Source organism: Dermacentor andersoni, chromosome 9 (genome assembly GCF_023375885.2).
Source record: "Dermacentor andersoni chromosome 9, qqDerAnde1_hic_scaffold, whole genome shotgun sequence".
Lineage (NCBI taxonomy): Eukaryota > Metazoa > Arthropoda > Arachnida > Ixodida > Ixodidae > Dermacentor > Dermacentor andersoni.
Genome location: NC_092822.1, coordinates 81,759,994 through 81,784,880, shown reverse-complemented (window position 1 = coordinate 81,784,880; position 24,887 = coordinate 81,759,994). Strand labels below are relative to the sequence as shown.

The 24,887-nt window shown below is 47.0% G+C and overlaps 1 protein-coding gene across 1 annotated transcript in view; it reads left to right on the top strand.

The window, feature by feature from the left end:
* The first annotated feature begins 223 nt into the window (after nt 1–223).
* Nucleotides 224–24,887, top strand: part of LOC126527838 (uncharacterized) — a 36,887-nt gene continuing 12,223 nt past the window's right edge. Inside the window, exons 1-6 of the mRNA XM_055069260.2 lie at nt 224–432; nt 13,834–14,164; nt 15,626–15,944; nt 16,918–17,053; nt 18,778–18,945; nt 20,484–20,639. Of these exons, the coding sequence (XP_054925235.1) occupies nt 13,837–14,164; nt 15,626–15,944; nt 16,918–17,053; nt 18,778–18,945; nt 20,484–20,639 (1,107 nt within the window). The 5' untranslated portion in view covers nt 224–432; nt 13,834–13,836. The remainder of the gene's footprint in view (nt 433–13,833; nt 14,165–15,625; nt 15,945–16,917; nt 17,054–18,777; nt 18,946–20,483; nt 20,640–24,887) is intronic.

Genomic DNA, 24,887 nt, shown 5'->3' with positions numbered 1-24,887 from the left:
AAAAGGTAGTTTGACTGCGACACGTGAGTCATGTCTGTACCCACGATATTCATTTGATTCTGTGTATAATAAATTTGGTCCTGAACGGGACGTGACTTGTCTTATCCTCGAGGTTGGTGCCTAAACTTTCGTATACGTTCAAATGCACAGCACTATCGCAGTGTTTGTCGCGCATGCCCAGTTTCGCGTAGCTCCGAGATATCGTGTCGCTGCAGGCGCCATGCGCGCAAACGTTCGCTTTGCTACAAGCCGTGCTGACATCAGCTGTGCAACCCACCGCCTTCCATTCCTTCTACTGTATCGCCGCCGATACAGTGATGTGGTAGTTGTGTAGCCACAGGCCCCGTCACTAGACGCTAGCAGGGAGCGCACTCTGCTCGGACATTTACGGAGCCACGTCGTAGCGAGGCCAGGCACCCGGAATCTTTCAAGGTAAGCCTTGTTTTCGTGGGGGCAGCAACAAACCATCGGCAAATTAAAAATGTGTCGAAAGAAAAAAGAAAAGGGGCTCTTCTATCCACTCTATGATGGTGGCTGTAACCGACAACTAGAACGAATACGCATAGCGTCGCAGGTTGAGATTTTTCACGTGTGCTCTAACGTAACTATTAGCCTAAGGCGTTTCGACGGCCCGTGAATTGGCTTGCGCCGCTATGTCGTGCACCTACAAAGAGTGGACCAGACAAAGGAGCAATTAGCCATGGTTCGTATGCACGCTGCCCTTCAGGAGTCCTCACCCTACCTGGCCTTCCCATGGCACTTTCACAACACAGATCAGTTGCTAGGCGGGCTGTTTCACGCATGAAAGTGTAGTTACGTCACTCTCTGCTTCGTTTAATAGCCAAGCTGCCGTCCCCGCGGCAGCTCGCGCTACCGTAATCTTTGCCGGGAAATGTGCGCGGGGAGCGCTACGTGCCTCGCGTTGCATGTAGGCGCAGAAACGCCTTGTCAATTATGCGATTCGGATGCTTGTTTTGAGCTTCTTCTTGATTGAAACGTATGCTATTCTGTATGTTGTATGCGTGATTCCAAACAATGTATGCGCTGTTCGCTTCACTTTGCTGAGTGCTTGTATATAGCCTCTGCCTTACGGCGGTATGAGTAATTGCATTTGGGGGAATCAGCCACAGATGATGATAGTTCCCGGTCTACTTTACGCCACGAAGAAATCCCGTGACCCTAGCTATACGCAAATTCGCTGTCTAATTGCTTAAGCCTGTGAAACAGTTCTAGCGGTGCGATACAGGACAAACAGGGACACGAAATTCCTTTGTGTTGTCTTTCTTTTTTTCCTGCGTCACGCTGTTCGACGTTGTGCCCTCTTACAAGATTTGTCAACCAGCCCAAAGGAACACTGCTCATGCTTTTCATGTTAATTTTCTTTGGGACGGAGTAGAACATGAAAAAGAAACGCATGCATGCTAGCTGACCGCAAGTGCAAAGTAAAGCGTGAGCTGAGGAATAATTTGTCTATGTTCAATGCTTTATTGAATTCTCTCCCGCTTTCGGTGACCGTTTGGGGCTTTGAAATAAACCAGGGTACGGTAATTAACTGTAGAACTGAAGCAGATATTTGCTCATCACAACTTCTGTGCTCGAATAGGCGGGTGCCATGAAGTGAATCAAAAACGTACAATTCAAACGGTATAAGCTTGCGAATCGGTGGCGTACGTTCATTCATGCTACCTATCATATGACTCTGCCTATAGGGCGAGTGTAGGCACGCTTTTGCAACGCAGTTAAGCTATGCTATATGCAGAGTCATCGCCTACGCTTGTTAGGTCGTTGGAAAGCTTAGGTAGGCGTCGTCTTAGCATGAACCGAGAATGTGCAGGAGGAACGCGCAAGAAACGTCGAGGGTAAACAAAACAGCGACATTCTTTCGGGTAGAAGTAATTTTGCTGCTGTACATGGTTCTCTCGTATACATCGCACTGCGGTCGCATTCAGAAGCGGCTGGAATAAGATTCGCGTGCTTTGTCTTATAACTATTTCGTAACTGCGAGTTGACCTAGTTGGAACAGATTCATCTTAAAACTTTTTGTGCGCAAACAAACAGGGACGAATAATAGAAGCAACACAACGAAGAGCAATAAGCGCTCGTCCTTGTGTTGCTTCTATTCATCGTCCCTGTTTGTTTGCGGACAAAAAGTTTTAAGATGAACTATTTCGTGTCGAAAACTAATTGTAGCCAGCAAGAAAAAAAAAAGAAATAAGACAGCGAGAAACTGGCTCTCCGGCGCCGCATCTGTGTAGGCAACGTCAGAGAACGTCACATGCCAGCCGCGCCGTCATTGTCAGTCGGACGATGAAAATTTGCGCAGTTTTGTCGCACGCCGGGCGACCCATCCGCCATTTCGGCACAGCAAAACACCTCGACTCCGGCTGCCATTCTGGCGTGTCGGACACCTGATCCGACACCGAATCGCACGGTGCATCTACCGCTTTACTTAAAACTCGCTGGATGTGGTCGCGCGGGTTCCCACAACTGTCGCGTCGGTCGGATGGCCGCAGCCAATGACAGCGCCGCTAGCGTGTACGTCATGGCCACGTAGCAGACCCCGCGAGCGAATTCCTCGCTGCTTCGATCGTCCCGGTGCTTTTTGTTCCAGTTCAAGACGCTGACCTCCTTCACCGCTGACGGTGGCATAAAAGTCGGCTACAATTTTGGTTCTGACACGACATAACTCATACAGATAGAGCAACCTTGAAAGTGCAAGTTATAAATCGCTTGCGTGATTTCGACTTGCAAGCGGTCATCTCAGCCGCCTCAGCAATTATCTGCGAAGCGGCTCGCCGGGCTAGCATGTTTTCTCATCGCTACCAACGGCGTCGGGAAAACTCATTGTATTTCCACTTCTGAGCGACGTGAATGTGCTGAGTTTAATTGTTGACGAATATAGGCGCTTTATTACGAGCTGCGAACGAATCGCGAAGACCGTGGGCCCAAGATCGAAAGGCCAACGAGCTAGGTCTAAACTGTTTCCAAGCGATCGGCAGGTCGGCTAGCTTGCCTGTTTGCTACCGTCGGCGTCAATAAGCGGCAGAAGTGGACAGAGTATGTGCTCGTCACTGGTCGCCTAGCGTGGACCCCGTTGAAGGGCAGCCAGATTTGCGCGCTTTTCAAGCGTGCCTGATATAAACAACCTGCCATGCTTGGGGCTGTCGGAGGATCTTGTACCTCCAAGTCTTGTGCTATGCCGACTATTTGCCCTGCTTGTTTCCTGCTCCGGAATACTTCGTTCCTAAAGCGTCCTCGACGACTAGTTCGTACTATCGCAGCGGTGCCTACGCATATAGCTGTCGCTGGCCGCTCTTTCCGAATCGCTGCCTTGTAGTGGATAGAATCGAAGGTGGTTGGTCGCGTCTTATGCGGCGGCGACTCGCGCCTGCACGAAATTGTCGCCGCTGGACGACGAAAACGAGGATGTCTACGACGATGGCAGTGAGGACATCGCAAAGCTCGCGCAGGCGTAGCACGCGAACTAGCAACACGAAGCTCCCGCACCTGCGAACGCAGGTCAGTTTAATATGATCACATATCCAGCTGTGTAAAAACCTACGGTCCCTACTCGGTACTCTCTGAAGCCGAAACTTTTTTTTTCAAACAGTTCAAAAGTGGATGAATGCTTTCCCCAGCCTACCGGAAGCGAAACAGAGCTCAGGAATTTGACCTGCGATTATCTTTGTACTTCATATTGCTAACGCTGTGCCATATTCAAGAGCATTTGTAATCGATTCGGCGAAAATAAGTATCCCAGGAAGGAATGGGCCGCTTTCAAAACCTCCTGTTTCCTCGTGGTATTGCGAGGGCAGGGAAGTGCGCAGAGTGCAAAATAGGGCTTTGAGTCCTCTTCGTGACTCTCTACCTACAGATAACCTAATCACTTTGAAGAAGAAATCTCAGGGTGGAAGAACGCGCCGCCGTTCCAAAAGGGGCAGCTGCCAAAATACATCTGTAGAATAAATTCTTACAAACACGAAAGAAACCCTAGAATAGTAAACAAATTAAAATGCTTGCAATAGGAGCCTCTACCTTTGGTAAATAACACGAAGACACTCAAAGATCAAGCGGATACCTATGGGCCTTCACATCGAATATATTTAGTTGTTCCCGCTACAGTGACTCATTTCTAAGATATCAAAGGCCAGCAGAGTGACTCCATATAGATCGGAAAAGCACGCAAAAGGAACTAAACAATCATACATTGAGCATCGCTGAATTTCATGCTGCACTGAACTGAAAAAAACAATTAGGCTCCCGGAACCAACCAAATAGTTTGACTTGAACGAACTTCAACCCTGAAAGCATCAACACCGTCCTATCACCTTTCAACGTTGTCAGATGGCCTACCGGGCACTTTCCATCCTCTTGGAAAGAAGCAAGCCTAAACCCAACTTCAAAAGAGCAAGGACCCGTCTCTGGCCAAAAGTTAAAGGCCTACAGCGTTGTCTAGCTGTTTCGTTAACTCTTCGAGCACATGTTTTCCGTAAACAATTTGAGCGTCGGCGTCCCTCGTCGTAGCCGAGTGACCAGCACAGCGAAGGATGGAAGAGCGAACGAGTTGCGCAGCGGGGATGGAAGATGGCGAAAGCGAAGAAAGCGTGAGGAGGAAAGCGGAGGAGGGTATGACGACAGCGTGAGAAAAGCGTAGCGCCGCACGAGACGGCTACAGTGTAAAATAATTTACACCCTTAAAAGTGAAAAAGGGTGAAACTGTTTAACTCACACCCTTCGGGTGTCAGCTATATAAATAACACCTTAAAAGTGTGAGTTATGGACGCATTTACACCCTTTTTTCACGTTTAAGGGTGTAGAGTATTCTACAGTGTGTGCGGTGAGGATGGCTACGAGATGGCGTCGTAGCAGCGCACATCATCTGTTAACCGATGACACCACCGATACCATAAACGGAAACAAAGCCCACGCGTTACCCACGCGCTGCCTCTCGCGATATTCCGATTAACGAGGCAGTCGCGCCACACTTAGCTGTTTGCCATGTGCTGCATGAGAGATTACCCGTGCTAGCCAATACATCGCGAAATGAAAGCCCTTATACATCGGCTCTCAAATTTCGCATTAGGGAGCATCGTAAGCGCCGGTGAATTTTTCCGCACTGGTTCCACTATAGGACACTTTTGTGTGTTAAATGTTTGATACAATTAGAAAATACTAGTATTTGGTCCTAAACACTATATATTTTGTGGTCACAAATGTCTGTTTCGCGTTGCAGCTCGGAATAAAGGTGCGTAAGCTGCCGCCTTTATGCATACATACGTCGTAGTGCACGAAGTTTATTTCTTGCGTTTCCCTTTGGCTGTGCGGATAGCTATAGTCTTGAACGAAAAGATAACGCCTCATTTTTCGGTGGCATGTGTTTATATTTTAATTGATCTGTCGTCAACGACGGCTCATTGCTTCGCTGCACTGCATGTGTAGAAGAACACACTGGCGGGCTAGTTGGTACTGTATAACTTGAGGTAAAGCGTAAGAGAGCATGTAGAACAGCTGGGAATGAAGACAAGTGATGTCTTCGTTCACTTCTGTTGTTTTGGGTGCTCTATGGCGCTTTAGCTCAAGTTCTGCAAGTTTGCAATTCGTGCACCTTCACCGCATTTTTTATGTCAGCATGCGTGACGTGTTCCTGTAATGGTCTCATATTTGCTTACAAGCGATGGCGAAACCGATGACTGCGAAATGTGGCATTGTTGTGGAGTGTACACGAAATACAAACCCAGAACTCGTTCGGACGCGTTCGATAACGAATCCCGGCAAGCCTGCCGCTGATAGATATTATCGTACCGGTGACAAATCTGAAGCAATTCCTGAACGTCCACTTTACATAGTGTATTAAAAATCAACAGTAAAAAACTTCGGCTGCCATTCCACTCTGTGAAAGTGGACGACAAGTGAAGCTGTATAGCTGGCATAATGTACAACAGAGATACATAAATATTTCTGTGTTTATTTCGAGCAAGTTACACTTGTGGTCGCCATGTCAGACGGCCAAGGGTTTGGTGACGACGATAGACAGGTTCTTGGCGAAAGTTAAGTCCAAACACGAGCGCCTCGTGTTAGTTGGCTCCTTGGGATCGGTGTATATAGCACTGTAGCCTGAACTGTTTTAGCATAAACGAGGGCGGCAAATTACTGACCGCGACGCGTCCACGTTGAAGTCGCCAGCGACGAGGACTGGAGTTTGATTGTCATCAGCCGGATCGAGGAGCCATCCGATGTAGTCGTTCATAAAGGCCTCTACGTCGCGCTTGGAAGAAGCTGGTCGAGCGTATGCAGTGCCAACGGCCGTCCCGTCGGCGGTCTTCACGGCACACAAGTCAGTACAAAACGCCACTCTTTCTAGCTCTTAGTAGACGAAACGTCGTCCGGCGGCGACGTCGTTATTCACGTGTATGGCAACTAAGCCAGCGCGCGAGTGGACTCGACGGCCGCACGCGACTGTGTAGTCGTCGACTTGAACGGAAAAATCGGACCGTCTCTCGGAAAGACACAAGCGGGATACCCGTCAGAGTTGGGCCTCGTAGACCACGTCTGCCGCGTGCAGACGCAGCGGGCTGACGGCGAGAGCAGCCAGCGAGTTGGTATATTCAAATTATACGCCGGAATGATGAGCGGTAACGGAGCCAGCGGTGGAAGAAGATTCTCGAACCATCACTGACGATGATAGCTGCTGCTTCTGCTGCTCATGACGACGAGGATAGCCCTCTTGCGAAAGAATGGCTCATACCTCCTTAAACCTTCGAGGGTCGATTTTTTTCGCCATATGCGACCGCGCAGGGTCTATTTTTTTTGTAGCAGATTCCAATTCTTCTCAGGGAGTTATCTCGAACAAAATTTACCGTAATCTTTCTAGTGACCGTAAAGTGAGAAAAATATTTTGCGTTCCTTTATTTTGGTATATATGTGCTCTTAATTAATGAATAATAAAAAAAAGGAAATAAACATGTCAGAATGAAAAATTTGATGCATTGTTATAGTTCAAGGCTTTGAAAATGCGCCCACGAGAATATTTCGCCAGACCTCAAATGTTCCTGCTCTTAAACTAATATGTACATCCATAACGTAATCGAGCTGCATAGGTGCGGGCACTCAAGAAAACTGTGTGGTTGTGTGCCCGTCAAAAAAGCAAAACGTTACAAACTTCCACTAATCTTCATCTTATCGCCAAGCACAGTCAATTAGTTTTCGCGAGTCTCAAAAAAAAAAAAAGCGGAAACGCATGCACGGCGGCATACTTCCTTTGCGCACCCTCGTGAGCACTAAACGAGTGAGAAGCAAGCGGTCGCCCTTTGAGCGATGAGCAACGAGACAGCCATCAGTTTTGCAAGCGCATGAAGCCGAAATCGCCAGCGGAACAAAATCCAGATCGCCACCCTCCCGCGCGCTCGCCAATGCGCGAGCGGTAGTATATAGACGCGTGGGAGCTAACTAGCGCTAAAAGAAACCATGCAACAAAAACCGAGAAAGGGAGGCCCGCTAAAAAAAAATCCCAGTATTCCCACATTGGCAGCACATGACAGAAAAGAGTTATGAAATTGGCGCGTTTTTAAATGTACAGACGGCGCCGTAAATATACGGCTTCGACCATCTTGAACTTCGTTCGCGGCGCTGTATATTTACGTCATTGACCCTCGAAGGGTTTAGCAGTGAGCGGCAACGGGGCCAGCTGTGGAAGGAGAGGACGACGAACGCGTGAACCGTGAGTGCCACGAGCGCGGCTGCGCCGATGGGCGCCGACGAGTTAGTTCGGGGGTAGCTCACGGATGCAGGCCGATCTCTCTGCATTTCCATAACTAAATCTCTCTGCTCACGGACTAGGGAAATGGCATAGCCATATACACCTTCGCTGTAAAAGGTCCCGAGGCTCAAATACACGGACTTTAGCATTCGCCAGGTACCCACGCCTAAAGCCCCTCCATCCACGCGCCACCGCCAACCTACCCTCCTCCTTCGCGCTCCTCTCCCCCTCACCCCCTCTGCTTCCGGCGTCAAGCGGAACTTACGTAGCTTCAGCTTCCTCTTCCGAGTGGAAGTGATGCTGTTTCTAGCGTTGCTTACTTTCGCGTCGACGACGAGGCTTTATTTGCAGCAGCTGGGGTTTAAACTGTTAATGCAATTCCATCCAAGAACCACTGCCTATTGTAATCGGCGATCTGGACGTGTTCGCTGCTTTGCGTCAACCTGCTGCGGGTTGTGCCACGAGAGACAACGTACAGTCGAATGTAGTGCCTGGGTGCTTGGGGAACACTGCCGTTTTTCGTGCATTTGAAAAACACAAACAGTGAACTACTACTTTAGCGGAATGCAACAGCTTGTCCCCTTTGGATTCTCCTTATGGTGCCCTCCACAGCTCTAGAAACTGCAAGCACAGCGAAAGGCGACGACAGGCAAAGCATGCGGGTGCAATGTACGCACAAGCGCGCACATGCACACGAATGACGCTCGGTGGAGTGGCTAGAGCATGGTGTGTGACCATGGGCTCGAACTCGAGCAACTCAGATTAGCGCCGACTGCTAAGCACGCGCGGGCGTTTCACCATCGTCAGTCAAAGCGGAAATTCCCGCAGCGCAACTCCAGGAAGCGTAAGCGCCGGAACCGGAAATTTTGAAACTGGAAATGCCGGAACCGGATTTGGTGTGAGGGGAAAAGGCGGCGTACATCAAAGGTTGTCGCTACTTAAGAAAGCGGCGTGGCGCGTGGATGTAGAGGTTTTACCCACGCCGAGATCGTTCCCTTCCACCGAAACTTAGGCTTGGCGTCCCCGCTGCGTCCGTCTACACGCTATCGGCCCATCTGGGCTCAGGAATAAACATGACTGACGAAGAACAAAATCACTGTATAATTCAGCTTTCGCATTAGTGTTTTTCAATAGTTTTTTCGTTTGTGCAATGTCGGCACAGCGATGAGCGGCGATGTGACGCATTATAAGCATGCGTGTATATGTGCTGTCGCCGAAGGCTGCCAGCTGCAGTAACCGACGCTTCTCAGGCCACGATATGCGATTGTGTACGGATGTGTCGATTTAAACGCATTGAACTAAGAAAATGTTGTATTTTACTTTCGCGCAGAACACGACTAGGCTACAAAAATCGGCAGTAAAGTGGCTCTGGTTGACAGTTTATGTACGACGTTTTTCCAAGCTAAAATACTAATCGCAAAAGAACATCAGTGTTGTGGCACTTGAAAGCAATACCGACAATTTTTTCATAGTAGACGGAAGCTTTGGTCGCGGGGCGACAGCACATCTACAATGTCCATGCAAGTAGTAAATGAAACTGCGCCTAGCAGTTGACACGGTATACGTTATTCCCAAAACATCGTGTTGCCGCGTGGCGTAGTGGTAACGTGGCCTGTGGTCTCTAGGTCAGAGGAGCGAATCCTAGTGGAAAGTTTTCTTTTACTTGTCTTCCTTTTATTGCGTTAAATTGCTCTGTTGCTTAAAGGACAAGCGATGTAATCGGGTGACGACCTTCCGCGTAAACATGGCTTGTCTCAACACGCACTTGCAACATGAATTTGAAAGAAAATTACCGCCTACCGTAACTTCTATAGAGAGATAGAAAATTTATAAACAATAACCTGGAAATTCAGTGCCACCTTCTGATTAAGGAACTGTCTTATTAAGTTGATGACTCGCAAAAACCTAAGAAATGAAACGGCAGCATTAGGTGTACCTAATGTCGTGTATCGCTGCCACTATTATCACATGGAAGCGAGCCATTCACGAGTTAACATCTGAAGGTGGCGCGTTATGTGCCGAAGATTTATAGGACAGAATAGAAGCGCAACAAAATATATGAATGAGAGGGGCGAAAAATGAATCGACCCTTGCATTCTGTGAAAGACGAACCGTGAAGCGTTGGTGCGTTTTACCTTGTTCGACGCATCTGCATATATATAGGTATTAGTGGCACGAGCAGTGATTGACTTTTGTTTCTTGCGCTGCACGTCCGGTCCATCTGCTGATACGACTGTGGAGCAAATAAAAAATAAAATAGAAAAGTAGATCAATACAACATTCATGGGTTTCGTTATCGGTATATCAGTGCATAAGTTGAGTTACAGTTTGAGGTAATGAAGTCTCTGAAATAGTGTTAGAAATCACTGATTACCGCACAGAATCATAGCCTTGAGACGAGTTTGGCGAAATGCCTGTATAGCCGGAAGTAGACAGTTGGAGTAATGACGGCATTAATGACATCACACACAAGGTGGCATGATATTTAACCGGCTAATTAATGGACAAGTTGCCTCCGAGGTCGGGTTGTGCGTTGCGTTCGCATAAATTTAACCCAATCAATACCAACGCCGAGGTGCTAGTGCCACTTGGACATATAGGTCAAAGATTGCGATCTCCTACTTTTTCTTAATATTATCGTTATGAATATTGAAGAACAGACAACGAATAAATCTTTTGACTGTGGAGTGATTCATTCTTGTTCTCTTATGGAGTAGTGACGGGTACAAGTAGCGCTGCATGGCAGACGGGAATTCCACAATATTTACAACTTCACTGTGAACTTTTAGCTGCTGAGTGTCATATTTGTTTTTAGTTATTTCTGATGAAACAGGAGTTACAGCCGTTTTCTATAGCCATAACAGTTGAGGGCCATGCATCTACAGCAGACGGGAATTTGGTGACGTTTACACCTTCACTGTGAAATAACTGATTGCGGCAAGTAAATGAAACTCGATGTTATGATAGTTGTCTTAGCGGCCAAATATTAGTATTCTTTCCAAGATTGAGAGATCGCGAGAGACTGCGGACGAAAAGTTCATCACGTCGTCGCGATGCCTGCACGGACGGACATCGACCACCGCCGGTGGGTAGCTTAGAGGTATTCGTTATACAGCTTCGCTGTAAAACAAAAACGCGTCCATTTTATTCTTTAAAAGCGGATGCACAGCGAAGCTGGTGCGGTTAGACTCGCGCTACATAAGCACCACTAACGTCGTACGTCACGTGCCCACGAACGTGGGTGGGAGCGGAGCATACACCCTCCATTCTTCTAGGCCGTTCCCCAAGCGCAAGTGCCTTATTGAACTAAATTAAACTTGAAAAGTAAACTGCGCCAGAAAATACGGGAAGTGCGACTTACACACAAGCTACAGGCATGATAGGCTCGGGATGTTATTCGAATATACGAGAAAACATAAATATGTTACGCGGAAACGGAAAGACAAACCCTTTTTCCAGCTGTCGTGTTCTGCGTGAACACGCCGCGAAAAAACCCGACCCACTACAGGCTAATAGCTTTGCTGCAAAACATCTGTGGTAGCCAGGCACCGCGTTTTTCTCGCTCTAGACTTGCTTTCCGCGCAAGTAACAAGCACCCTCCAGTAGACCTCGCCAGTCCAGCACCTAGCACGCGACACTGTTCCCATAATAAAGGGAACAAGTGTCTGCCTGAAATGCATGGACACAGAAGGCAGGAATAGGTCCACGAAGTTGGCAATTAAGTACATTCAATTGAAAGAGGAAACAGACAACTAGGAGCCACCTATCGAAAAGTTAGTGAACCAAAGACAGTGAACTTGATGCAAAGAATAGAATCACAGAACAACATGTAAATTTATAACAAAGAAACTAGAAGAGAATCTGTAAGGTAACAAAGTGCAGTGCCTTGCTATTTGAGGCTCGAGCTGGTTGCCTAAGGACACAATTATATGGGAGCAAGTATCCGTAACAGGATGGGGCAAGTGTATGCTACAGCGAAAATCCGGAGACCACTGAGCACATCGTAATGGAAGGCGAAAATATTCCCGCAGTGAGGTGACGAGCACTTTCCGGAAGCGCTCGGATTTAAAGTGCGCGCAACCATCACCTGGTCAACAGTCTAGATAAGGAGAAGGCGTTTAGAGTACTGATTAGGAAAGGAAGAACAGGAAGATGGATACGATTGTATTCTGTACAGGCGCACGTAGCTGTACAAATTGCAAGTTTTGAACAAGGAAATATAAGATTGAGGAGATGGATAGGAAAATACTAAAATGAAGGGCATCTATAGCCTACTTGATTGCGGCAAGCAGGCTAGGTGACTATTTTTCGCCGACCCGTTTCAATGGCAATGCCAAAAACCATAATCATCATCATATAATGCAGCGTGGCACCGGGTACTGGGCGTTGAATTATGGGTGGGAAAAGAAACATGCCTCCGACTAGTACAAAATGTCCTAATGATTCTCAATCGCCTTCCAGCGCTTCTGAAATGGCAGACCATCGATTGCGACAATCCAACAAAACGTGTTCCCGAGACACCCATAGTCACACTTCACTGAACTTCAGGCGCAGTATTCGTGCGCATAAATTTATACCGGTGGTTTCAAGTTCACAGCTGTTGTTGCCTGTGCAGCTTTGCGGACGACGTTTAGGACGTCCGGCGTTCTAAATGCTAATACAAGTATTTTCATGACTAAGGCGTACGTGATGCTTTCACCTGTGAAGCACTTACAGCAAAGAAAATTCAATCCAGCTATCATGTTCAGACTGATGAACTGTTGTAAGAGCTTTAATGAATTTCAAAAGAAATAAGTTTTTAATGAAATAAACAACCTACTATGCTTTGCATATATATGTACAACCAAAGTATTTTCTTATGTTACGTACATGGCTAGAGTAGCAATAAAAGGCAAACTAGCTGCTGACAAAAATGCTACGTCGATTACTTTTTGCCAGACATAAAGGTATACGAGCTACACACGTTAAGTCATTGTTACGCCATAATTTGAGGAAGTATCGGCAGGGGCCGTGGGACATTGAAGTATTGAATAAACTATATTATCAAGCCAAAATTAGGGAACTGAATATCTGAAGGAACGGCAAGGCACAAGGAAGAATTGAATAAGGAATTGCACATGCCTACTGCACTTACCTCTACATACTCAGAAGCGATCCTCCGATATGTTGTAGGTGGGGATAATTGTCTCGGTTCTTCACGTTCTTCCCTAACCTGAAATATAGGCAGAGAGAAAAAGGTACTTCCCTTCCGCATGCCACGACCACATACCTTTGCACTGAGCACTGTTCCTGAGCAATGAATCCCCTTTTGCAGCGAAGCTGTATACCACTGCCGTCCAAGGAAATCTTCGTGTCGTTGTTGGCGTGGTAAGCAAAAAACTGCCCATATGTGGACCGATCCCGGAGACAGTGCAATGCCGGGCCAACCCGCGGCGGAGGTGCCGTTCGCCATTAAGGGGCCCACATGCGGAGCTTCACTTGTCATCCTTCTTCAAAAAGTGGACGGGGACTGAGTTTTTTTTAAATTTTAAAACAGATAAACTTCTTGGCAAACTCGCATATTAAAAATTCATTTGGCCAGGTTGTTTGCTCAGCCTTCGCTTGAAGGTTGTACCTACAATAGAAGCCTTCTGTAGCACACGTGCGTTCAATGGCCCTGACGAGGTAATGGCGCTACTGTCACCTATACGTGTTACTAATCATCCATTCGTCGTGAAACATTCATAACCACAGCACATATTACGTATCATTGTCGATAATTTAATACGGATATATCCTGCGCAATTGACAACGACTAACCTTTAGCCTCGTTTCTACTATTTGCAATCCGTTTTATAATTTCGTTGACAATTGTATTTCTGCTGGTCACCATGTGCACGGCGCTCTTTTGTCATATCTGGTCCTTGCGCCAATAAAAACTGCACATCAATCATCAGTTAATCAATCACTCATATCAGATGGCGCATTCAAACTGCCAAGTGATTGCGCGTGGCATAGCCGGTAGATTAAGGCAATTTTTATTTAACTGCTCTAGCTGTGCTGTGAAGATGTGTTTACGCGCTCTTTTCTCATTACAGAAAATGGCAAGCTCCTCAAAGCAGGCGCCACGCGGTGCCGGAATTCTGAGTCCGGAGTACATGGCTTTGCTACAGAGCCTCTGCACTTTGAACCAGCCAACAGTGAACGATGTCACCGCGATTTTTCACAGCGAGTTCCGCCGCGCGTTAGGAGGCGGCAGAGCGAGGCCTTCTGTGAGGGCTGAAGGTGCCAGTGCTCAAGCTCCGTCGACATCCCGTGGAACTCCGTCGACATCCCGTGGAACTCCGTCGACATCCCGTGGAACTCCGTCGACATCCCGTGGAACTCCGTCGACATCCCGGGGTTCCAAAAAACGCGGCGGCAAGTCCGGTAACGACGGTTTCCTTGTTGTCTTGTATGCTTTCAAAACTAACCGTGCTTTGCGAATCCGCAGAGTTTACTGATCGCGGCTGTTGCAGAATATCTGCGTGGATATATATGCATGCACACCTTACGTAAAAGCATCCACGAAGTGAGTCATGTAATCCTCGTATGCGCACCACGTAACAAAAGAAAACAATCTTCCTGTAGAAAACATATCATGTCGGCTAACAGGCATATTTAAGCGCCTGCTAATGTAACGCTGAATTACTTAACGGACCCTTCAATTTGCTTTGTGTTCTTCAACATAGCCACTCAGCATATATGTGTGCCACTGCGCTCTCGACTATTCCTTAGAATGGGTATACCCCACTGTGACAGACGAGGTACGGACTCTTTATACAGGGTAAAACTACGAAGACATTACGTAACATTTAAAAAGGGCTGTGTTGTAATCAAAAAATAGTTACTTCGGGAACATGCTGACAGTGATGGCTACAGTGAGGTGACGGGTGATACTATTAAACGTACTTCAATTAGGTTTTAAAAATATAGCTTCAGCCGGCTCATCGTAAATGGGAAAAATTGAAGCGATCTCTCCGTACAAATCATATCTACTCTTAGGTCTGTAGAAATTCGATCACCTGCGGGAGTGTGGCATGGCGAATTTCGGCTTCCGTTGAGCCCGAAACAAATGGGGAAGATGCAGCGAGCGCAAAGCCGCGCCCCTCCAGTTGACGTTCTGCTTGCGTCAGCCAGCAGCGGTAGCCAGCGCGCTAGGCTCCGTGCGCCTCGCTGTCGCATGGAATCGCGTTTTGTGGTTGGAAAGTTCGTGCTTCGTTCATTTGTGGGCGATCAACGCAAATGCAATAATCGAAGCGAAGCGCAAAGGACCCTCTCACCTTCTGTGCGTCGGAAACGCGCGTAATCGTTCCACTAGAGTAAGCATCCTGAGTGCACGCTGTGGCCATGTCAATGCGGTTTCCTGTGGTGCCTGTGTGAAGGGACTACGTTACAACTTCGCCCTGCGGAGCAAGGACGACGACGCCCTCGCGCGTGATTCCAGCTTTACGTGCACTACCCCCAGTATCTCATCGCCGACCGAGAAGCGCATACACAAACAAAGCGGTAGGAAGAAAGCGTAGAAAGCTTCGCTTTATTAAGAGTTATGTGATTGACGGCTTATAGTTGTGTCCGTAGGGATTTTTGGGTGCTTTTTATTTTCATAACGAAATTCCCCAGAAAACATTAGATCATCACATATCTAGTTGTAGTACAAATGGTCATACATAGGCCTATCATTTCTTGTGTGGAGGCCTACAGACAAGATACTAGACAGCCACAACCAGTAAAGAACTAGAGGCTTAACAAACAAGTCTTTCTTTGAAGACTCCGCAGTACGCGCTGCGGCGCCACTGCGAAGTGATCTTTCTTTGTTCTGCCGCCATCGACCTTCCATCTTTGTCTCAGTTCGTGGCAAAGGTCGTGGCCGTAAGGGTGGTGGAGGTGACGACCCTGATGATGACGGCGAAGAAGGTGGGGACGACACCATCGGCGACGAAGATGGCTTCCAACGATCGTGCACGTGGGAGCCTGACAAGCCCTGCTGGCTTTTTGGAGAGCTGGAAGAGTGGAATCGCCAGCTCGCCAAGTGCTGCTTCGAGCTGCGGGTGCACAAGTGGTCCGAGTTCTCGCTCACAAGTTTCGCCTGGCCCGACAACAATGCACCGGACTACCCGGACGTGCTTCGGCTTTCATTGCTGGTGCACTTGCTGCTACGGCAGCACAGGTAACCGACAGCCCCTCTTTCTTCTTGTCTTGTTCTTCTGTAAGCAAGTTTATGCGTGGTTACAGCATTGTAGATCAAATAGAAGAAACGCGAAATGCATAATGAAAACCACTGTCCTTAGAGAACTAGAAGTCCAGAAAATGCACATGCAGATATTCAACACTGCAAAGAATAACAAATTATCAGATCAGGAGACGTGTTGCTGATACAGTCCGTGTGCCTCTTTAAATTTTGAAATCTTCAAGCACTTCCATATAGGCTAACTGGTCGAAAGGCCTGTACGTGTGCCGTACTGCTCGGTGCATTAAAGACCGAGGACGACAGCAGTAAACTTAAACTAAGCATAGACAGTTTTAGCAAAGCGTTTACGATACGCTTCGCTCGCATTGGTGCGTCCAAAGCATTGCTCAGCGACAGTGTGCGCACGCACAGCGCTCAACTCACACCAGCAGCGGAACGTAGACGCTGCGGTCACTTCGCTACAAAGCCGATCAAGTGAAGCGTGAGTGTGCGTCTACTTACTCTCACGTGGTAGCCCTGCTGGCTGCGCGTCGCTCGGGTCTCTGAGACATGCTTCTGCAAGCAAAATCAACGTGCTGCTCCGTGGCCACCCAGCTAATACCCATTTGCATGCACCTTGCAAGGTTTGCAAGTGTAGGCCTTGATTTCACAAGATGAACACCCTTTTCAGAAGCAAAGAAACTCCATGCGCGTGAACTCTCCGAGACTTTTGCACAGCGGGAATAGAGGTATGGGTCGCATCAGCAATAGGCCTGTTTCAAAGCGAGATTCGGTTTTTCTTATTCATAGCGGTGCTGAGCCCTGCGCGCACACGTACTTATTTTCACTGTAGCACCCGCGCTGTCTTCTGTACTTGCCGCTTGTGGCGCTCGTGTAGTATGAGCGGCGATGGTCACTCATTAGCAATGTGCTGGGGGCTGCGCGCGATCTTTTTTTTATTATTATTTTGCAGATGCGTGACCCGCGTTGTTGTGGACATGACAACGTGCACGCTCGAACACAAGATGTTCTGGCACGCCTTACAGAATGGCGCCGGTGGCGTCAAATGCATTGAGTACCAGGGAACCCTCGCTGAACAACACGGCATCGTGAGTGTGCGACGGCCCCTTGCGGGAACGAATGTCTGCGCGTGAACCCGACACGATTGATTCCAGCCTGATGTTCTTTAGACTTTGCACTAGCTTACTCCATTTCTTTTCTTCATTTTGTTGCCCGAGTTCGCCGAGCCTCGCAATACCTAAATTCAATGTAGCATGTGGGAGAAGGCGGCCTCTGCTTTACTGTCACTGTTTCGCACCTCCATCTGTAGGGCTTCGATGCATTATGCCTCGCTGTGCGCAGGCCGACGCAAAAATGTTTGTAAATCAGTGATTCTCATTGATACAATAACTTTTACAAAGTTTCTGTACTGTCCAGGACTGCTCTAGTGCGTTCGTCGGCCCCTTGTGATGGGGCTTGCATCAATCTACCCTGTAAAATTAGTGACGATTTATTGTCGAGCTAGTTGGGTCAGGTTTGGACGAAAACATCGATGTCATCCCGGTAGTGTCATTTTACGTTTTGTGTACTCCAAATTGGTAGCACTGCTTTCATATATCATATGGAATAGTATGGCAGACACCAGGGGCGAGCTCAGGCTAGCCATATGCTGCTGATTCGAATCGATGAAGAACGCTTATACCACATAGTTTGTGCCCACCCAACTCATTCATGTACCGTCTGACCCTTATTACGCGACATGCGCAGCTGTTATTTGTACCAAGGATGCTAGTCCACGCAACTTTCACATTCCATGTGAAAATAAAAAAAAAAGAAATGTGCGTACAGTCGAGAAGCATGCATACACAACGTAAAACATTCTCTGCTGAGTCGGGGGATTGACAGGTGCAAGTGTCTGCGTGGAAAGGTGCCCGTTTTCCGAATAATAGTTGTTGTTTGGCTTTAGCAGTTTCCTCTGACGCCTTAGTACATTTGGCAAATGCAGCCCCGGCAATTCACGAGACAAGATCTGGGCCACGATGGCGTAGCGAAGTGGTGCACGTAATTCTACACTACACTTATAATTCACCATTGACGGCCAGCTGTTACCATTGAAAACGCGAGCCGAGCAGCGCTGTGACCACTCGCGAAGCGGGAAAAGAAATGGGAACAATACCGCAATTTTGTGTAGTTGTCATCTTTTTTGCTATTCCCCATTATGTGTTAAGACTAGAATGTGACGAGAAGCCATAATGAGAACTCGGCACATAGCCACACTGGCATATCGGCACATCGACTTTCTCCGTGACGTTTCCTAAAAATACCGCATAGAACTTCTGACCACTAAAATAACTCTCCGAGTGTCGTATTGCGAAACCTATGCGAAGCTTTTTTATCACTCGAACTTGTGTCTCGGAGTACTTTCTTTATAAAGCTCCCTCTGCCTGAGCTAATTTCGAAGCCTATGCCCAGACGGAGGATATTGTAGTGTCAGTTGTTTACAATAGTGACCCTTTGGTTGCATGCCGAACGATTGCAACTCTTCGCTGTGTTGTCTTCGTCGCACTTAACCGAAACACGCGTTAAGCATTCTTAGTTTCCAGCTGACGTTGCTGGAGATCTGGTGGTGCTGTTCTGAAACTGTCAGTAAGCCTTTGTCGCGAGGTCCTTTGTGTTTCGTACGGGTATACGGATTGTCAGAATGTAGAAGCGGATATTGGCTGTCCGGGTTATGTCTGAAGCTGATGTGCAGCAGCAGGGCGCGTGCAGTGGCGCAAGTGATCTCTATGTACATCTACGTTCCCCCTCGTTTTTCTATTCCCTATCCCCGCAGGCACTTCGGCCTGAGTGCGTTCGGTGGGCTCACTCGGTCTCCGGCATGACATCTCTCTGCGCCTTGTACCTCTCAAGTGTCTACTTCGACGCAGAAATCTCCGAGGCACTGGCCAAATACGTTCAAGAAACTACCACGCTGGTTACTCTGTCGTTTCAACACATGAACGTAACTATTTCTCTGCCTTTCTAAACTATTTTCTCCATTGTCATGCCTATTGTTTGCTTATTCTATGATTATTGAGAGCCGTAAAAATGTTTCGTAACGAAGTGCCTTTCTCTGAGTTTCTTTGCCTGTCTGTCAAAAAACGGAAATCTGTGCCGAAAGGCAAGCCTGCAACGGCATTCTAGTACCAACTCAAGCTATATTTGCAAGCACTGAGACACGTTTACTCTAAAGGACCACGTAAACATCTGAAGGATAGTAGTGCTGCTAAGAACTCTCATCTATTCACAAAGACGGGAACATTCAAAGACAAGCATACACCTTTCAGTCTTTACGGTGTACGTACCATTACTTTCGATGCTGTTAAAGGACAACGTTAGTGACAAGCATTCTGATCGGCTTCTGCATCGGGTTTACATACTAGCGCTCTTTGAGAAGTGCTACTGCGCAGGCACACTTATCGGTATACACTCTGATGACAACTCACGCGTAGCTTACATTTTATCACGTAATTATTCATTTCGGCACTACAGAGAAACTCTGCGCCGGGTGCTTCACGTTACCTGAAGAAAGCTTCAAGATGAAGTTTGTATTGCATTTAGTAATATCTATGAACTCAAGATCCATTTACACGCAAATTTGTTGGATTCGTGTACATTGTCGAGTGTTAGAAAACCAAGTAATTTTTATGCAGTTCTTTCTTTAGCGGCTTTGAAGAAAGTGATTAAGTCGCCACACACTGATTTCGGGTGTTTTCCTGACGTATGATTCACTGACTGTGCAGATAATGTCAGTAGTGCGGATTCGATATCCAGAAATTTGCGCGGGAAGTGTAATGTGTTCGTCAGTGCAGGAAGTGTAACTATCAAATTTTATCCCGAGTTGTAGGAGTGTGATTGGTGCGAGCGCCGTTCACGTGAGCGGTAAATTATGAATAAGGCAATCAGTGTGATGCACTTCTAGAACACCTTAAATGTACACAGCACCTGGCGGGAATACTACAATAATGTACGCCGATATCTTACGTCAATAGCTTGCTTGACATAAATGTTGAAGACGCGTCGCACACATACTGAAACGAATTTAATTTGTCGTTGGCTACAAATGTCACAGGACCATATGTTTGCGAAACGAATTAGACGATGAAACGGCTCTGTGCTTTTCCTGTTTCTATACAACATGTGTGGGGTTAACTTTTATTCCTCCTGAAAATCTTTCACGTCGGCAATATTCTTCCAAGTGCCAAGAAGAATGCGCTCACATTTTTCTGGGCATACAATATTTATCCTGCTAACCGATATTCGCGTAGAGCATGCACGCTTGCAGTCAACTTTGCACCCTTGACCATATGCTGAACAATTAAGTTTAATTTCCTTGCTGCAATATATTTACAACGTTTATGAAGGGGACAGGACATCTGATGAAACTCAATTTTCAGTAGACTCAATTGTGCCATGAAGGGGATATGGCCCGACCACTTCCCAAACGTGGCCTTGCTCCGAGCTGCATGACTCCACTTTGTGTACTGTTTGTGTGTGCAGTCGCAGACTGAAGATGATGCCGCGGCCTTTCTGGAAGCCTTGGCTCTGAACAAGACGCTAAGGACATTTTATATTCCACCCGACTTTGTGATGGCACGAGACGGTGCACCCATCTCGAAATTCCTCCGCAACCACCCTACCATCGACAAAATTGTGGTAAGGCATGTCTACGCGTTTGGCATTGTTTCAGCTTATGAGAGCGAGCAAACTTGTCACTTGAGACGTCTCAGAGCAGGTATTTCGCGACATCTCACTTTCCAGTCTTGCATTCCGCGACTGCTATTGCAAAACGCCCGCAGGCACTGTTTCTGACGTATTGATAATACTGCTGCTTGTTGTGAATATACTTACTCAAGCCATGTAAGTAGCCAGAAATAGGACACGATACACACTGAATGGTACTGCTTAATCTCTTAACAGATGACTAGTTAAAGGCCTCCTATTTCTCGGTGCAATACGTCGCTTTCAGAAAACCATCTTTTACTCAGCAGCACTTCTCAACGTATGGCGACATAACCGCGTTGGACTTTTCAGCCAATTCCAAATATGGTTAACGGCACCCGCTTCCTTCCGCGTCTTCTCACTGAATCAATCGGCTGTGTCCCACGCTCGCTTCATGTTAAATTTGCTCTCCTTGAATATCAAAAACCCTGCTTTCTTTTTCGAACCTTTCCACGATGGCACGTATCATCATATGCATCGCCGAGCATATCTTACACTGCTCGAACCAAAAGTACTCGTCTGTGCGCCATACCGCGAAAGCCTTTCAAGTTACAATGACTCGTGTGTAGTGAGTGGAGATTTCAGTCGCCTGATGCTACACTTCGTTGCCCCACTACTAGTGTGCTGCCCTCAACACTTCACTCTGTGCCTGTACTGACTGTATCCGTAGTATCGTGGAGTTTAACAGAGTGCTATATTGGTCTAGTTGTTGCATATTTTAAAAACGATGTGCGGCGCAAGGTTTAAAACGACAGAAGAAATAAGAGGACACAGAATCTTTGCGCCTCTGTTTGGGACCCGCCACCTCCGAGTGAATGCCGACGTTGCTTATTTTCAGATGCGTTCTCTTGGTCTTCGCGTAGGCGCTGCAAACACTCGTTTTAGGTACATAGGTTTCCCTTTCTTTATGTTGAAGTTGGTCATTCTCTTAGGGGAGCTGATACGCGGAAACGCAAGCAACGAACTCACCAGGAAACACGGACGCTGTTTCGCCTTTGAGGTACGCTTAAAATGTGCAACAGTCTCGCGTGTGCGAAAACATGAGTTTCGATGAAGTTACGCGTAGCTTCAAATTTGGGCGGTAAGAACGAATGAATATTCCGTATTTTCCACGTATGAGAGCGCGAACACAAATGGGGAACTATTTCCAGCAGTGGTACAAGAGGCACACTTTGTTGCCGTATCCTTCGCTTACTATCTTAGAAAAGGTGTCTCAGTATAGCGTTCATAGCAGTTGCAAGCGTGGTGGTTTGGCCGGTACGGGATTGTCAGTTGAAGTTCGCGACTTGACAGTCACCATTTTGTACAAAATGTTGAGCTATAAAGGAATCTATTTGCAGTCATTATGCATGTGTCGAGAGTCTTCGTCTCTTCCGAGTTTAAGAAAACAGCGTTTCTTCAGAATTTCGCAAAAAAGGGGCAAATAAAACCTAGTAGATAGACACAAGAACTGCGTGTATCCGGAAACGGGATAGGACAAATTACATTGTACTAACCATAATTCCCATTGAGAACTGAATCACTGCAGCGAGTGTTCTGGCTACAGAAAATTCAAGACTTTCTCCTTTCACTGACTTTGCTTTCACTTTCTTTCTTCTATACAACTTCGTTTGAAGCTTACAGCGTCCCTAGCACTGTGCTGACTCGCTGTCTTCGCCGAGTTTCAAGAACTCTTTTCGGCCATCTATTTCGAAAGGGAGGCATACGGTTCCAAGTCGCACTCTTAATATCGCGAAGGTGACAGCATGCTCGCCGGTGCTTGCTCGAAATGTAGCCCTTAAAAATATCTTATCTTTGCTGCGCAAGGGTTACCACCGTGGCTTGATGATATTACGGCGTACATTTGGCGGCGAAAATTTCAGGTTTTTTTATAGCGATGTGCCGTTTCGTCTTCCGGCTTTCGAAAGCTTTGCCATGCACCAATTCTCACCAGCACTGCTATCCACGTCATTTTGACACTTATCCTGTGTTTTCTGCCTTGAGCGTCGGGTTCACCAGTGTTGACGACTGCGATTCCGATAGCTGGATGGAAACGATGGCTGCTTGCCTTTGGTACATGAGTCGTTGAATCGTCCAAGTGCACTCCCGGTGGCGATGTGAATGCGAATACTTGCCACAATTGTATGTTGTCGCGCCTGCTAGCCTATGCACGATGCACGTCTTTCTGAAATGTACTGGATTGGAAACTTCTGCATTATCTGATATAGCTAGCGCCTTCTCACGCGGTAGGAGGAACGCGATAGCAAAGCGGCAAAGCAGCGTTGAACGACGGTATGCTTGTCGCAGCAGCAGTTGTAGGCACTACTTCTCTACACTAAGGGCTGCAATTATGAACAAATATGGAAAGGGGAGGCGAAAAGCGTTTCAATCCTCGTCGGTACATTTTTGTCCTACTCGTAATTGAGGTCTAGTGAGAGCTTCCTCGATGGAAACAAACGTTGCACTTATTTCTGCTGCACCACTATGCTTCTTGAGGTCGCCTTGTTGTAGTTCATTCCAGTCAGTGCCCGCATTCTCCGCGATAAGTAGGAATATTCTCACCGGGCACAGCCACTATGCCTTAGTCTTTCATAAGTTGCGATGCCAAAGGTTCTGCTATCAGAGAACGCGGAGCAATGCTTACGATGATTATGTGATCCCTTATTCAGAAGTAACAAGGAAGGTTGCGCATACACTCCTTTAAACAATGCTACTAAACATGCCACAAGTCCTGACCTTCATATCCAGAAATCTGTTATCTAAAACCGAGGATTTTTGTAGAATACCAATTTGATAACATGGTATTCTGCATAGCTCGGTGTGCGCAAGCATCTTGCCATTCGTACAAACACAAAATGACGGAAACAGAACTTAGTGTTGCGAAAGGAAGTTTTTGATTGTACAATGGACTCAACCTATTACAGGGGCAGTTCACCGTCTCTGGTCAATTCCTTGTCTTTAACGTAGCCTAATGACATGGCCCTCTCCAATACATCATTCTAGGCAATGTCAGCAATCCATATGAGTATCTTCTATTACAACTAATCAGCTAGACTTCCTATTTGGAGCACAACTGCCTCACTGGCACTTTTGTGCAGCTATTTGTCCCGTTTTGTCCCTCGCCAGAGAGTAGCACACAAGTTAACAGCCGCCGACTCGTCTCTGCAGCCGTCAGGGCTTCTAGTCCAGTTTTGCGACGGACAGATGAACAGAGGTGCTTCAGTAGGCAAGGACATGCTTTTTCACGACTCTTCTAAGGGCTTCAAGTTGGTTCTCAATATGGCATTGAGGAGGTTACTATTCACATCGCTAGGGTGGCATGTGCCCATCTTTTCTTCCAGCAGAAAACAGTCTTGCGCTGGCTTTTGCTTCTTTGTTGCGGTCACGCTGACGGTTCCCCGTAGTGGCGTACCGACGGTCAGCCAATTCAGCCTCTTCTACTCCTCGATGGGATCCCCACTTACAACTAAGCGCTATGTAGCCACGGAAGCTTCCGTTGACATTTCCAGGTCGGCTTCAAAACGCGGCATAAAATTTGAGCCAGAGCTCAATTTTAATGTTGTCTGGGGCCAAGTCGCGAGAACATGTAAACGTTTTCAGCGTGGAGCACGCCATCGATTCTTATTATATATGTCAACACATATACGTCTATAAGAGTACTTTACTCTTTTTTTTTTTCTTGGAAACCGTGATTCCCTGCTAAAACTTCAATCCCCCACCCAAACACACCTTCTCAGCATGCTGAAGGTTCCGCGTATTATCTTAATAACCTCGTTACTCGTACAAGCCGGAGTCTGCAAAGCGTCCGGAAGTTAGACAGACAACACTGTCATTCACGTGACAGTGCCGTGCCGTACATGTAAAAAAAGTTGAAATAAAAGCTCTAAGGTGGCTTACCAGCTAGGTCGTTGTCCTGCTAAACGCGATGTCTGGAAGTGTCGATGAGATGCAGGTAATGTATATCTTATCGAGAAATGCGACTCTACACATGTGCCTTGCGAAGAAGCTCAATATTTTCGGTACTCCTAAAGTTGGTCTTAACTATAATTCTTGCGAATATTGCTGTTGGACTTCCTCACATGTTGGATTTTCGGTAGCTGCAAACGCATTTTGATGCACGAGGACCACTTCGTGTTCCACTTTTGTTACCCGTCAAATATTCTCAGGGTGGTCGAAGTCTCAAGCAACTTTTAAGATTCCTAT